This window comes from Austrofundulus limnaeus, unplaced genomic scaffold (genome assembly GCF_001266775.1).
Source record: "Austrofundulus limnaeus strain Quisiro unplaced genomic scaffold, Austrofundulus_limnaeus-1.0 Scaffold24, whole genome shotgun sequence".
NCBI lineage: Eukaryota > Metazoa > Chordata > Actinopteri > Cyprinodontiformes > Rivulidae > Austrofundulus > Austrofundulus limnaeus.
Genome location: NW_013952426.1, coordinates 2746883 through 2760818, shown reverse-complemented (window position 1 = coordinate 2760818; position 13936 = coordinate 2746883). Strand labels below are relative to the sequence as shown.

General features: G+C 37.5%; 1 protein-coding gene across 1 annotated transcript in view; it reads left to right on the top strand.

Moving 5' to 3' along the window:
• The first annotated feature begins 1234 nt into the window (after window positions 1-1234).
• Window positions 1235-13936, top strand: part of pigr (polymeric immunoglobulin receptor) — a 16303-nt gene continuing 3601 nt past the window's right edge. Inside the window, exons 1-5 of the mRNA XM_014004502.1 lie at window positions 1235-1387; window positions 2322-2666; window positions 2752-2833; window positions 3025-3251; window positions 13282-13378. Coding sequence (XP_013859956.1) covers window positions 1339-1387; window positions 2322-2666; window positions 2752-2833; window positions 3025-3251; window positions 13282-13378 — 800 coding nt within the window. The 5' untranslated portion in view covers window positions 1235-1338. The remainder of the gene's footprint in view (window positions 1388-2321; window positions 2667-2751; window positions 2834-3024; window positions 3252-13281; window positions 13379-13936) is intronic.

Sequence of the window (13936 nt, the reverse complement as noted above, 5' to 3'; positions counted from 1 at the left end):
CACACACACACACACACACACACACACACACACACACACACACGCTAACACTCAGTGTATGTGTGTTGATACTTTCATCTCCTAAAATACAATATTTTATCTCAATATGTGAAAAAAATGATCAAAGCCTTCTGTGTGTGCAATGGTTGATTAGCTGTTGCTATCTTGAATTTGCTCAATAAGGTAATCAGTTGTAGATGTTCACCTATTGATCATGTTCTGAGTTTCATTCAAATCTGTTCAGTGGTTCCTGAGGTATTTTGAGAACAGGCAGCTTGTGCATTTAGGACTGTTTGGCTGGGGTGTGGAAATCAAATTTATGGGCAGAGGTGGGGTTCATTGCCCTCTTGACCCCCCCCCCCCCTCTGTGTTTCCCCCAGCTGTTAGCTTATCTGTTTAATCTTTATTTCTCCAAACTGAGTCAAAGAATTATCTACAACAGGAAACATTTTAATTCCTTAAAACCTTTTCAAAGAATCCCACCTTTAAAAAAAATAAACGAAAAAAAAAAGGACTAACCCTTTAGTAAACATACTCAGAGAGACGGGGGAAATACCATGGTGCAGCTCCTTAAACTCAGTTTAACTTTTCAGTTCAAGATGAATACCACAGCTAATCAAACTGGCTACAACTCAGTCAGCCTTTTTTAGCTCCTATGTAACTGAGACAAACAGAAAAATAGACCCTCTCTTGTGGAGCGGAGGGGAATGTACGGAGCCCCGTAGGAACGCACTGATCCTCCAAATAAAAATAAAAAAAAAGAGGGAGAGAGAGAAGCTTGGATGAGGTAGTGTTGTGAAAGTTTCGATTCTCCTCTGAGCCTGAACATTCAGCCTGAACCTTTCAAAATAAGACTTACAGTTTCAGGCACGACACAAGCAGAAAAGGCTTCAGAACAAAAACAAAAGCAAAGCAAGTGCATTGAATCTGTTCTTTAAGGTTAAGCTGTGTTCTCCTATGATGCATCTGTTTCTAGTGTTTAAATCCTATTCAGTAAACTTCATGTCACAGTTAACATGTTTCCTCCTCAGTTAGGATCAGGATCAGTTTGGGAACTCTTGCTCAGGTCTGGGTTTCCTAASTCTCACAGGAAGTCACAGACATCCTCAGGAATTCCGTCTGAAGTCTGCAGAGAACTGAACACACTTGATCCTTACTGGGATGACCCCTTCAAACTAAAAACCTAACTGGCACTGACACGGTTAACATCTGGAACATCTGGACCAATCTCAGAATCATGTGACCGAGGGGAAAACTGACACTGAGGAAATTGGAGTCTGCCTTTACGCTTGGAGGACATTTCACAGAAACGAAACCCCTCAAAGTTCAACTTTAAATATGTTTCAGCTTCTTAAGCTCACCTTCAGCCTGTTGCCATGGATACCAGGTACGACTGCTGACGTCATCTGATGATAAAAGGCATTTGATTACTTATTTGAAACGAACCATAGTTAATGACTGCGGCCATATTTCTACTTTATTGTTATGATTTTGTTGAACTGTTTTGGCTTTATTATAAAGTGCCTTTTATAATGCTTCAGTTTCTGTATGAATTATTAGGTGAAGACTGACTTTAAATTGCTAAAAGCCGCARTTTTCTGCAGGAGGCAAAGTGGAAGTTTGTGTTTTTGAAAATCTTCAAGGCTTTCATATWATTTCCCCCTGAGGCAACAGTATGAAGTTTATTCTGTCAAGCCTTAAAAGTCCTGAGATTCACAGACACATAACCTGATTTTGGAATAACAAGTCAACACTTGTTATTCCAAAATCAGGGGAAGTGAGTGTGTGCGTTTGGGGTGGGGGGGTGAGACACAAAAAACTTTCATTATAAATGTGGTCAAGGACATCAAAAAGAAAAAAATAAGGTATTCTGGTTGGGTTCTTTAGTGAACTCAGCCTTATAAGCACTGCTTCCACATGGTGGACAAACAGGTTAGCCACATGCAAAAGAGGGCCATCGCCTAACAATAGGCTTGATTAGCTCTATTGTTCATAGAGGGTCATGTGTCAAGCCTATCGTTAGGCGATGGCCCTCTTTTGCATGTGACTAACCCGTTTGTCCATGTGGAGGCAGAGTTCACCTGAAACTCATCAGACTGAAGAAGTCTTGGAGGAGAGACGAAATGTTTCAGTAAAGAAGAGCCCATCCAGAGGACTCACTTAATTTTTCTTTTTGATTTTTTTCTACCTGGATCACTGAGATGCATCAGGACGTGGTCAAGGACACTTTCCCCTTATTCAGAAAAGTAGATAACAAGTGACAATTCTGAAACCTTAAATAGTTTTTATCTTTTCAAACATTTGTCGTCACTTTTTATCAGTCCTCCTGTGTAAGGTWGTCACGGAAAAGGAGTTCTCAGTCCTGGAGGGAGGCTCCCTCATGATCCCCTGCCACTACGAGCCTCAGTACGCCAGCCATGTGAAATACTGGTGCCAGGGGGGCACGAGGGAGTTCTGCACCTCGTTGGCTCGCACCGACGATGCCCGCGCRATGGACCCGGCGGAGGACAGGGTGAGCATCTTCGATGACCCGGGCCAGCGGGTCTTCACTGTGACCATGAACGACCTGAAGGAACARGAGTCCGGGTGGTACATGTGCGGGGTGGAGATAGGCGGGGTGTGGAAAGCTGACGAYGTCACCTTCACCAACATCAAAGTTGTTCATGGTGAGTAAAAAARTAAAATAAAAAACCTTTAGCYGATGACTCCATCTTGTCAAGGCCGTATGAGACATTTCGGTGTTTTCTGCAGGACTCTCAGCTGTGGACAGCAGGATGAGYGGAGTGGAGGGCAGCTCTGTCACGGTCCAATGCCGCTACAGTGAGAGATACAGGCATTTAARTTTCCTTTTTTGATCTGAATTTCATTATTGTGCCAGTTTGAGATTCCACCACTGAGACCAACTCTCATCGAATTATGGATGAACGCCTGGAAACATAGTTGTCAGCTGGAAGTCTTTCATTCACGTCGAGTACCGGTTGGGGATCAGACTGTACTGACTCCCCTGTGTCTGGCTGCCAACAGAGAAAGTGAGAAGAATTGGTGTCGGAGCGGAGACTCGAGATCCTGCAAGACGACCAGTTCCGTGGGAAGCTACGAGGACTCCTCGGTGGCCATCAGAGATGACAGAACTGGGGCTTTCACTGTAACCTTTAAGAAGCTGCGGATGACAGATACTGCCTGGTACTGGTGTTCTGCAGGGGAGCAGAATATATCTGTGTACCTGCTCGTCACTCCACGACCCACTACCAGTAGGTTGACAAAAAAACAAACAAACAAACAAACAAACAAACAAACAAACAAACAAACAAACAAACAAACAAACAAACAAACAAACAAACAACTCCTTAACGTATTCTTCTTGAAAATGTTCTTACACTGAATTCAGGTCTGCAGTCATGGGGGATAAAAAGAAAATTTTTCTTTTAAATCCAGGGTAAATCAAGGTAAACATGATGACAATAGAAATATGTTTGAATATATTTTAATTTTAYCCAATATAATTGAATCATTAACCATTATATCAATGCATCGATGTGGGTCGATGTGTTGTTACATGACATTTTACACAAAGTTGTTGCTGTTCATCAATCTGAGGAGAGTTAAAGGTCATTTTCAAAATAATTAGAGTCCATCAGTCTACAAAGAGAAAGATTATTCACCATTAAAGACAGCTGCCAATCCTTTAAGGAGCCAGTGTTCTAGCACATTCACCCCAAAGTCAGACTGTGCAATTCTCAGAGAAGTGACGAGAAAACACAAAAGCCCCATCTCAGATTTTTCGGCCCTCAGTTTTCAGGTTAAACATTAAAAGCTCATGACGGGGGACTTTGAAAAAGACTGAACAAGTACTGTAAGGTTAGTTGGGATTTGTTGTAAGGTTGTAAAAGTTACATCTGAAGGAATCATAACTTTTAGAACAGTGTCTTTTAAAAAGATGCTGTTGAAGTAGAGAGGTTTACCCATAATGCACCGGGCCATGTTCGGAGAAGTCTAAACACAGCTTGTCAGCACAAACACCTTATTCCGTTTGTCAAGCTCGGTTGAGAAAGACTTATGATTTGGGGCTTGTTCTGAAGCCCCAAAACTTGAGTACATTCAAGGGTACCCTCAAGGGGGTCATTGGCCCCCATCTAAAACATTTGTCGCACCACCAAGATGGCGGCCATGTTCTGAACGTAGCCTAAAAGATGGTCCTCCCCACCCATTACTTGCTGGGGTATTCAAATATGTCCTGTTCCCCTTTCTTTCTAAAATAAAAGGGCATCCTGGGATTTTTGACTCTCCTCATATAATTATTATTATTATTTTATAAATATAAATTTAGGACAGGAGAAGCGTCAGTAACACGAGTTGTGACAGAGATTTTCATAYAAAAAAAGTTTGGTGGAGCTGTGTGGGGGAGGCACAGGGGAGGGGGTGCTCTGTAGGCCGGGAGTATGGTTGGAGACTGAGCTCCAGGAAGGAACTGTGTATAAATAGGCGGAGCTTTGTAGCAGCAAGTATTTAGGCAGCTACCACAAGAGAGTCAAGGATTTCTCAAGCATGCATAAATGAGTCAAAGCAACACTGAGTATGTGTTTGATGGCTGAATGACAATATAACATGACATAAAGCTCAAAAATGTCTATTATGCATTTTATCCCCCACCCAGCCCTTTAAGTAGCCCATAGTTTATCGGAAGATGATTTTTAACTACTGCATTGCTGTATTTGTCAAACATGGCAACAACATAACAAACCGGACATTATGTACTGGCTTTTGGTTTTGGTTTGACAACCCACAATTATCAGCGCTCAGTTTAAAAAAAAATCTGGAGGTGCCACATTTGCAGTTAGCGAGTTGACAATAAATTTGAACCGAAGGATTTTGAAGTGTAATGTGAGTTCATTAGAGATGGTATAAATGGCTCTTTGAAGGGATCCGGATCTTGGGGAGCCGTTTGTTTCATAGAGTCGTTCAAAAAAGCCGCTTGATTTTGAACGTATTACGTCATCACGTAGGGAAATACATCATCACGTAGCCATTCGTAATGACGTCATCCCGTCACGTCGGTGGAACCATTTGTTTGTCAAGCGGAAACCCCWCTTCCCCCTTTCACCTTGTATAAGACCTCATTTTGTAATAACAGCGTATTATGTAATAATGTAATAAAATCAGGCTTCAAAATGTAATAAACACGCGCTAAAACCGCATTATGTAATAACTGACACAAAATGTACCATAATAAAAGTCTTTCACACATTATGTAATAACGTTATTACATTTTGCAGCAATTGCTAATAATGGTGTAATAATTTGGTGCATTGTACAATAAACAATCAAAAAACAGAATTTCTTTTTATCCCAATATACTTGTAATAACTGTCATGTTACAAATTAAATCTTTATAACTTTGGTCAATAAACACCAAACTTCTAGTCTTTTATTTGCATTTTAAGTCAAATTCTTGTGTATAGGGATGTACAGGTATAGTGCAATCTCATGGATTTTTTTCATGTTTTATGGAATCTTTCAAAAACTTAGTTTCTAATTTATTCAACATATCAGAGCTTTTAGGAAATTAAAAAAAAACAATTATCAACATCAAATATCCACTTCCAACCCACTCTGTTGCTAGAAACAAGTTCTTCAACCCTCATATCCTTCTGATACAGAAGCCGACAGTCCGCCTGCACTGCGCCCCCCTCCCGTGTGTGATTAATACAGTTTTTTTTAATGAAAAATACAGATTTTTAAGGCTCATTATACAGGTAAACATCTGAAGGGGTTGACATGTATGTACAAATAACTTTTAAATATATTTGGGGGAAAAAGTGGAATAATTTCTGTAACAGAGATCAGGACAGTAAATCTGAAAATGCAAATAAAAGATGAGAAGTTCGGTGTTTTATTGACCAAAGTTCTAAAGATTTAATTTGTAACATGACAGTTATTACAAGTATATTGATTAGGATGAACAGAAATACTGGTTTTTGATTGTTTATTASACAATGCACCAGATTATTACACCAACACATTTTGTAACAATTGCCGCAAAATGTAACAACGTTATTACATAATGCATTGAAGACTTTTATTACATTTTGCATCAATTATTACATAATGCGTTTTTAGTATGAGTTTATTACATTTTGAAGCCTGATTTTATCACATTATTACATATTGCGCTGTTATTACAAAATGAGGTCTTACAACTGTGAGCTTCTGTACTCCACAACTCTGCCTTTTTTCTGTGAAAAAGCAAAGCGGGAGCGATTTAAATATGAAAAATAAAGATTATATGAGGAGTAAATGAAATAAAAATATAAATGGCTCGTTACTGCCCGCGATTCAGCTCCTATCGTTCGTTGTAAAGAGCCGTTCAAAAATATTTGGGTCATTTGTGAATGTCACAGCTCCAGATATCATCTGTCCAACAGCTAAAGCTTGGACCAAACTGGGTCATGATGCAACAGGACAATGGTCCAAATCACAGCAGTTAATCAACAACAGAACAACTAAACAAAGGAAAAAAAATCACATTTTTGCAATGGTTCTAAGTCCAGATGTCAACATTTTTAAAATGCTAGTAGAACTTTCAGAGAGCTGTGCACAAATGTCTGCAAACCTCAGTGAACTGCAGCATTGTTGCAAATAAGAGTGGGCCAAAATTCCTCCACAACCATATGAGACAGATGAAGTTGTACAAAAGAAAAAAAAATACTGATGGGATTTATTGCTGCTAAAGTACACGTTATGTTACAAGCTGCTGAATCACGGGGCGGAATATTATTTTCACACAACATTTTTCCATTTGGGCTTTGTTTTTGTTTGATAAAAAATTTAAAGATGACTCAGTTGGGTGCTTTTGTACCATTGAGCTTAGATTTTTATTTTTTTATTTTGTCTTGAAATGTAAATCCCTATAGAGCGGAGCAAGAAAAGCAATATGTTTGATTTGACTTTGAAAAAGCTCCAGGAAGACTTAAATCATTTATATTATAATGAAGTTATTCTGCTTGTCACCTTAAAGATTTAAAAGTTCTATTTCCATAACCACAATGAGATGACAGCTCTTCTGAAACTAGGTCAAAGATGAAAAGGAGGTGTCAAGCATCAAAAATTAAAAGTGAAACAGACAAATGTTGTCTATGATTAATGTTGTCCCGATTGGTTAAACTTGGACAGCGAGCATGACGGAGCATTAAAATTGGGATTGAGATGTCAGTTTAGAATCGAATGGATCGTGTATCATTTCAATCATTTTCTACGGGTGATTTGTGTTTTCTGTCATCTGTTTACTTTTTTTTTTTTTTTTACAAAAATGTCTCACAGTCAAAAGTGCTGCAGGGACTCGGCACTCACTCAGTCTAATGCACTCAAATCACAGTGTGGAACAAATTATTCCTGCATTCTGTATAATTTTAATGTTTTTAAAGCTTCCTATAACATCACACGAAACATAAAAAGCAATCCACAAAAAAATGCACCAGTATCCAGAATCAGGGCTGCCGTAAACACATCTTTGTGCTTGCATCAAACTGAAGACTTTRTATTCACCATTCATTTTTGCAACTGCATATTTGCCTGACCCAGACATTTTCCCTAACCCTAACCATTCCTAGTCTATTCCTAACCCTAACCTGAATCAAGACCTAATTCACACCAYACCTCTAAACCTAACTAGAAGAGCGCAGTAAAGCTGCAAAAAGGTGAAGACCGGGAAAATGTCCTCATTTTATTGGTTAAAAACATATTTTGGTCCTCACTTTGTAGCAGAAACAAGTAAAGACACACACACAGTCAAGGAAAACAAAGAGCTCACGAGGAGTAAAAAGCAAGAAGCTGGTTGCTGTTGTATTCATTTTTAAAAAGTTGCTTATTCAAATGAATATAGTGTTCAAATTCTCAGAAAACTACTGATATTAAAAAAATACCCTGATGAGTGGATGAAAGAAAGTTAGTGGTGCTCACAATTTATCACCATCAGCCTGAATTATCTAAAAAAAACTTTTATAGCAACTGGTAGTCAGAGCTGGGAACACTATAACTGCAGGCCTATACAAGGACAAATACAGTATGACGGTAAAGCAATTTATAATGTTGCATTCATCTTATTCTGGTTATACTGAATAAGCACAAAAGGTTTCGGTTCCACAAAGGTTAGGCCCAATAATGCAGACTGACTCAAGAAGCCTAAARAAACAACTTAACTTTTACTTTAAAAAACAAAAAGCTGTTGTGTCAGCAAAACCTCCTAAGAAAGATCAGCACATTGTGGAAACACAGGGAAGTCCAGATGTGGCACAGATAATGCACAATGTTCAACTGAGGAAGGAGTGAGGATTGTAAGGCTATATGGACAGAGGCTGCTGTGGACACAAGAGACAGCTGAGCTAAATGAATTTGGAGCACGTGAGAACAGAATTAAGAGGGCCAAATAGTAGAAAAATGATTGACAGTGGCTGGAAACAAAGGGAGCCAGCTAAACACAAAGAAAACCCAGAAACTAAACACTAAAACAAACAAACATGGAAATAAACCCCAAAACAGAAAATTAAACACTCAAAAAACACTGATCGTAATACAAAAAGGTAATTTTAAAGMGCTTTTGTTCATTCAGACGTTTTTCAGCATGTATTTTCCTAATAAAGTGTCTACTCAGTCTTTAGGTTAGGTTGTATTGTTTAATTTAAAATATAAGCATGCCATAATGTATTCTTTAACATTCTGGATCCTCCTTCTGTTGCCTTTTTAAGCTGCTTCGCCTTTGATTAGTATTACTCTAGCTGCTTTGTTTAAATTCAGCTCTGCTCAAGTTTAGTCCTGCCTCCGTTGTGAATTTGTCCCTCACTCTGTGGGGTGGATCGTGGGCTGGAGCTCCAGTAGATGCTCCACTTATGTAATTTTCCAGCGAAACTATGCCATAGATGGGTGGCAAGGTGGCTCCGTTGGTAGAGCATGTTGCCTCTCTTCAAAAAGTTTGTCCGATCAAACCCCAGTCTGGGAATTTTTTGGGTAGAGTTTACATGTTATCTCCCTGTATGCATGGATTTTTTCAATTCAGTTCAATTCAATTCAAAAATTGTATTCATTTAATTAAAAATACTATATAGAATAATAAAAAATAAACCAAAACCAAAAAATATACAAATCAAAATAAAATGAAAGGCAGCAGAAGAAGAACGTATCTTATTTTGTCTGCCCCTTTTCGACCCAGAATATATTCAAATGAAACATAATTTACAAAACGATACTAAATAACATAAAAAATAAAAATAACAACAACATAAAAACATTAACTCAAAAAACAAATCAAATAGCTTCACATTTTACTTTTCATAAATCTTCAAAAAAATTGCTTTTATCTGTCTCTTAAATATATACTTTGATCTAGCATTTTTAAGATCATCTTCCAGACCATTCCATAATCCTATACCTTGGATTAAAGTACATCTTTCTTTCAAGCAAGTACGAAAATATGGCTTCACAAACATTTCCATCCTATTTAGATAATAACAACTGTCTCTCTTAACAAAGTTTACCTGAATGTTGGAAGGTAATATGTTCGTGTGAGCCTTGTACATAAAACAGTAAAATATTGTAGTCAGTCAAATCATAGAATTTCAAAATTTTCAATTTAAAAAATAATGTATTAGATGGATAGTTGTAATCTTTTCTCGCAATAATTCTTACGGCTCTTTTTTGTAAAACAAAAATTGGATTTGTAATTGTTTTGCAAGCTTTACCCCATATTTCAATACAGTAAATTAAATGTGGAACAATTATTGAATTGTACAACACAAGCAGAGCCTTGTCATTGGACAGTACTCCTATAGATTTAGATATTTTGGTTCTCAAATAATGTATGTGAGGTCTCCATGTCAGCTTGTCATCCATGACGTCACCCAGAAATTTCACCTCACTGACTTAACAGATCTCAGTACCATCTACTTTAAATGAAAAATCAACAGTTGTCTTCCTATTATTAAATATCACATCATTTGTTTTATCCAAATTTAATGATACTTTGTTTTGTTGAAACCAATTTTGTATTTTCTCAAATTCTTTCTGTACCATCTCGAACATACTGTATTTTCTATATCTTTACCTAAAAAAATGTTGTATCGTCAGCAAATAAAACCATTTAAAAAGTCCTGACACATTAACTAACTCATTTACATATAAAATAAATAACTTAGGTCCCAGTACAGAGCCCTGAGGGACTCAACATGTAATATTACCAAGTTTAGAGCTTACACCATTTATCTGTTCAAACTCTTTCCTATCTTTCAAATAACTGGATACCCATTGTAGTGCCAACCCTCTAATACCATATTTACTTAATTTTTCAAGAAGAATACTGTGATCAATTGTGTCAAATGCTTTCTTTAAATCTACATAAATACTCAAACAATGCTGTTTTTGATCGATATCAGTTGTTATTTGCTCCATAAATTCCATAAGAGCCATTGATGTGGAATTTTTAGTTCTAAACCCATACTGACTACTACTTAAAATATTGTGCTTTTCGATAAATTGATCCAATCTAGTGACAAATAATTTCTCAAAAATTTTAGAAAATGGTAGCAAGGATACTGGTCTGTAATTTTTGAACATATGTTTTTCACCATTTTTAAAAAGAGGAATTACCTTGGCTGTTTTCATRTTGTCAGGAAATATACCAGTTGAAAATGATAAATTACAGATATATGTAAATGGTTCAATCCCATAATTTATTATTACTTTTACAAGCATCATGTCCATGGCACCCGCTTTGGATGTTATCATCCATGAAATGGATGTTATTAGGCACTTTCAGTCCCCTATAATGGCTTCAGAATGACACGCCTGTGCCAGTTAGCAGGTTCCCAGTCCCATAGAATGGCTTCCGATTGTCAGCTGGTTAGTATGAGGCATAAAGCCACTATCTGGTTAATATGAGGTATAAAACCACTATCTGGTTAACATGAGGCATTAAAAAAACTGGTTAATATGAGGCTTAAAGCCACTAAGGTTAACTTTAGAGCAAATGACATGGTTAGCGCTAAAGACACTGCCCTCCAACGGATGTTTATTGTGGCCTTCCAATAGGGCAATGTGTAGAGTGTTGGAACAGAGAGCAGGAGACCAGGGCTTGAGACCGATGCGGACACAAAAAATTTATTACAATATGTTTTGCTTATTTACACATTCATTATCATTGATATATTAGCCCACTAGGGGGCACTGTCGGGACAGTCTGAAGGCTAGAAGGCACAGTAGGGACCCTCTGAAGCCATTGTATGGGACTGATAACCCACAATAACATCCATTTCATGGACTGATAACATCAGAATCCCCTGTCCATGTCGACCCAGCCTTTTGATCTTTTGTCAGCAAGATTTTTTTTTTTTACCAAACTCAATATTTCTTCTTTGTTAGTTTCAACAAGAAATACCCTGTTTGTACAATCCATAACTGTGTGACTCACAATCTTATCCACTTTTGGTATTTTTGCTGCAAGACTTGGGCCAACATTTACAAAATAATTATTAAACCCATCCACAATTTCATTCTGGTCGTGAATCTCACCACCATCCTCCACAAAATGTTGTGGAATACCCGACCCTACTTTGTTATTTTTCAAAACATCCATTCAAAACATTAATCACTGGGTACTCAGGTTCTTATCATAGACAGTCCCAGCAACGATGGCACCAAAGGTGGCTTAAACGACTGTTTGCAATGAAAAAATAAGCAGAAGAGGCGTTTGGTATTTCCGAGAGGAGTTTCAGGCCCCGCCTTGGCTCATCCAGCGACAGCTTCTCTAGCCAATCAACATTTTCACCAGCATTTTAATCGATTTGTTTCAGTTATGGAACAGCAGCCGAGATTATCCAACAAACTTGGATTCAACAAGCAATGGCGACATGCCTAACTGGTGCAGAGTTGTATTGAACTGAAGAGAATTGAGTCCATGGAGAAGGGACTTTAGTAACACTAGTTGCTTATCCAGCCTTCTCAGTGTGTRAACTTCTGACCACAACTGGATCTGAGAAACCCTGTAGTTTTCAGTCCACTGCCATCAAGTGGAAAATGAGTAAARGTGTTTTAGCCAGGGACTGTTTGTTTGTGTGTTCATTTGCATGTTGTATTGAGAAATTATCTAATAAACGGCTACACAACTTTTAATGAAACTTTCAGAAAACGATAATTAAACTGCTTACACAAAAACAACCCACCAATTTTATTTTTTTTTACAAAAAATTGAGATATAAATGTGTGCAATTATAGCTGAGAATCACACATACTTTGAGCACTAACAGGTTAAGCGAGATCTTACAGTATTGCTTGAGATTACAGAAAGTTTAACCGTACCTCACAGAAATAACTTCTGATCATACTTATAAAATGTATGTTACAAAAGGTGGTGGATAATATGAATTTCCTTTACAAAATAATAGGCTTTATTTTGTAGTAAAAGCTATTTCGATTGCTTTGTTGTCGTATGAATAACTTCAGTGATTACAGTGAATTGGATCCTGTCTCTTTGGTGATGACACTGATATTGATTTTATTTTGGTTGTTTGAGATGCAGCATCCATCCTAACAATGTAACACAGGTTTCATGCTTTCAGCTTTCAGCACATGTATTCACATCTTATGGAAAATGATGTACTGTAATTAGAGGAGATGCGGAGCCTTCAGCTAAACCACTCAGGCCATTCTGATAAGACATTCCCATCATTGTCAAAATGAACYGGTGACATTAAAGGACAATAACGGAAAGCCCTGCTTTCATCAGTAGGTTATTCTAGGTCATTTTAATTATAGGAGTATGGCACCAAAGGCCTGGATAAGAATGACACAGACCTCCACTGGCAGTAGTTGGAAAAATGGTGAATAATGATGGACAGACTGAATTCACACGTTGGAGCTTTGTTATTAACCATGAGGTTTGTGTGATTGGCAGGTTCAAAATAATGAGAGTTACAACCTTAAAGCTGTATTTGTTAACATTTTCAAACAAAAAAAATCTTATTGACATTCATGATGCTACTTGAGAATTTAAATGTCAAAAGAAAAAAAACAAAAATAGCACCCAGTTTTGTGTTAAGTCATAATTTCACTGGAGTTTGTTTTAAGATCAGTATGAACAGCAAAAACTCTCAGGTCTAAAATTGTGCTGGTCATCCATTATTTAATCACTTCTATCAAGATTATTGATTATAAAAAAACTCTTTAAGGTCGCAACAAAATCACTCTTTTGTCTGTCATGATACTCCYATTTATCTTCTTGATGCTTAATCTCTACAGCTGTGTCGACCATCACACCTCCACTCACGGCAAGTGAGCCTGTCGAGCACCTGCCTCCACCCCAACACATCAGTAAGGAGTCCTGGAAGAGCAACAGGTAAGACCGGGAGCTTTATAATACCACACCTTCAGCTACATTCAAGTGAAAAATGTCTGATGAAAATCTGAGTCATGCTAGTGTAGCTAATGCCAAATATCAACGTCAACTTTATAATAATCTAAAATGAAATGCTTGTATTCAGTGGTGGACAAAGTGCTCAACTCTAATACTTGAGTAAAAGTATTGATACTAATGCTCAAATCTTACTCAGTCTGAATACTTTCCGTGCCCACTAAATGTCAGCGCCAGAAAACTCCAAAGAAGACTGAGGTTTCTCACCAGTGTCTTCAAAATCCTGACTGTTGTCTATGAGCAAATTTTTATTTTATTTTATTTTATTGAACTGTGAATTTTGCCCATGTTKTATATTCTACCCCTTGTAAAAGTCCTTGCACTGTGGCTGCTGGATTTGGGCACCAGTGTCCCCCGTGACCCTGAAAGGAATAAGCGGGTATAGATAATGGATGGATGGATGGATGGAAGTAAAAGTCCTATTTTGACACAAAAGTTGCATTTACTTATTTAATTAATTAATTAATGAATTACTTAACTTTA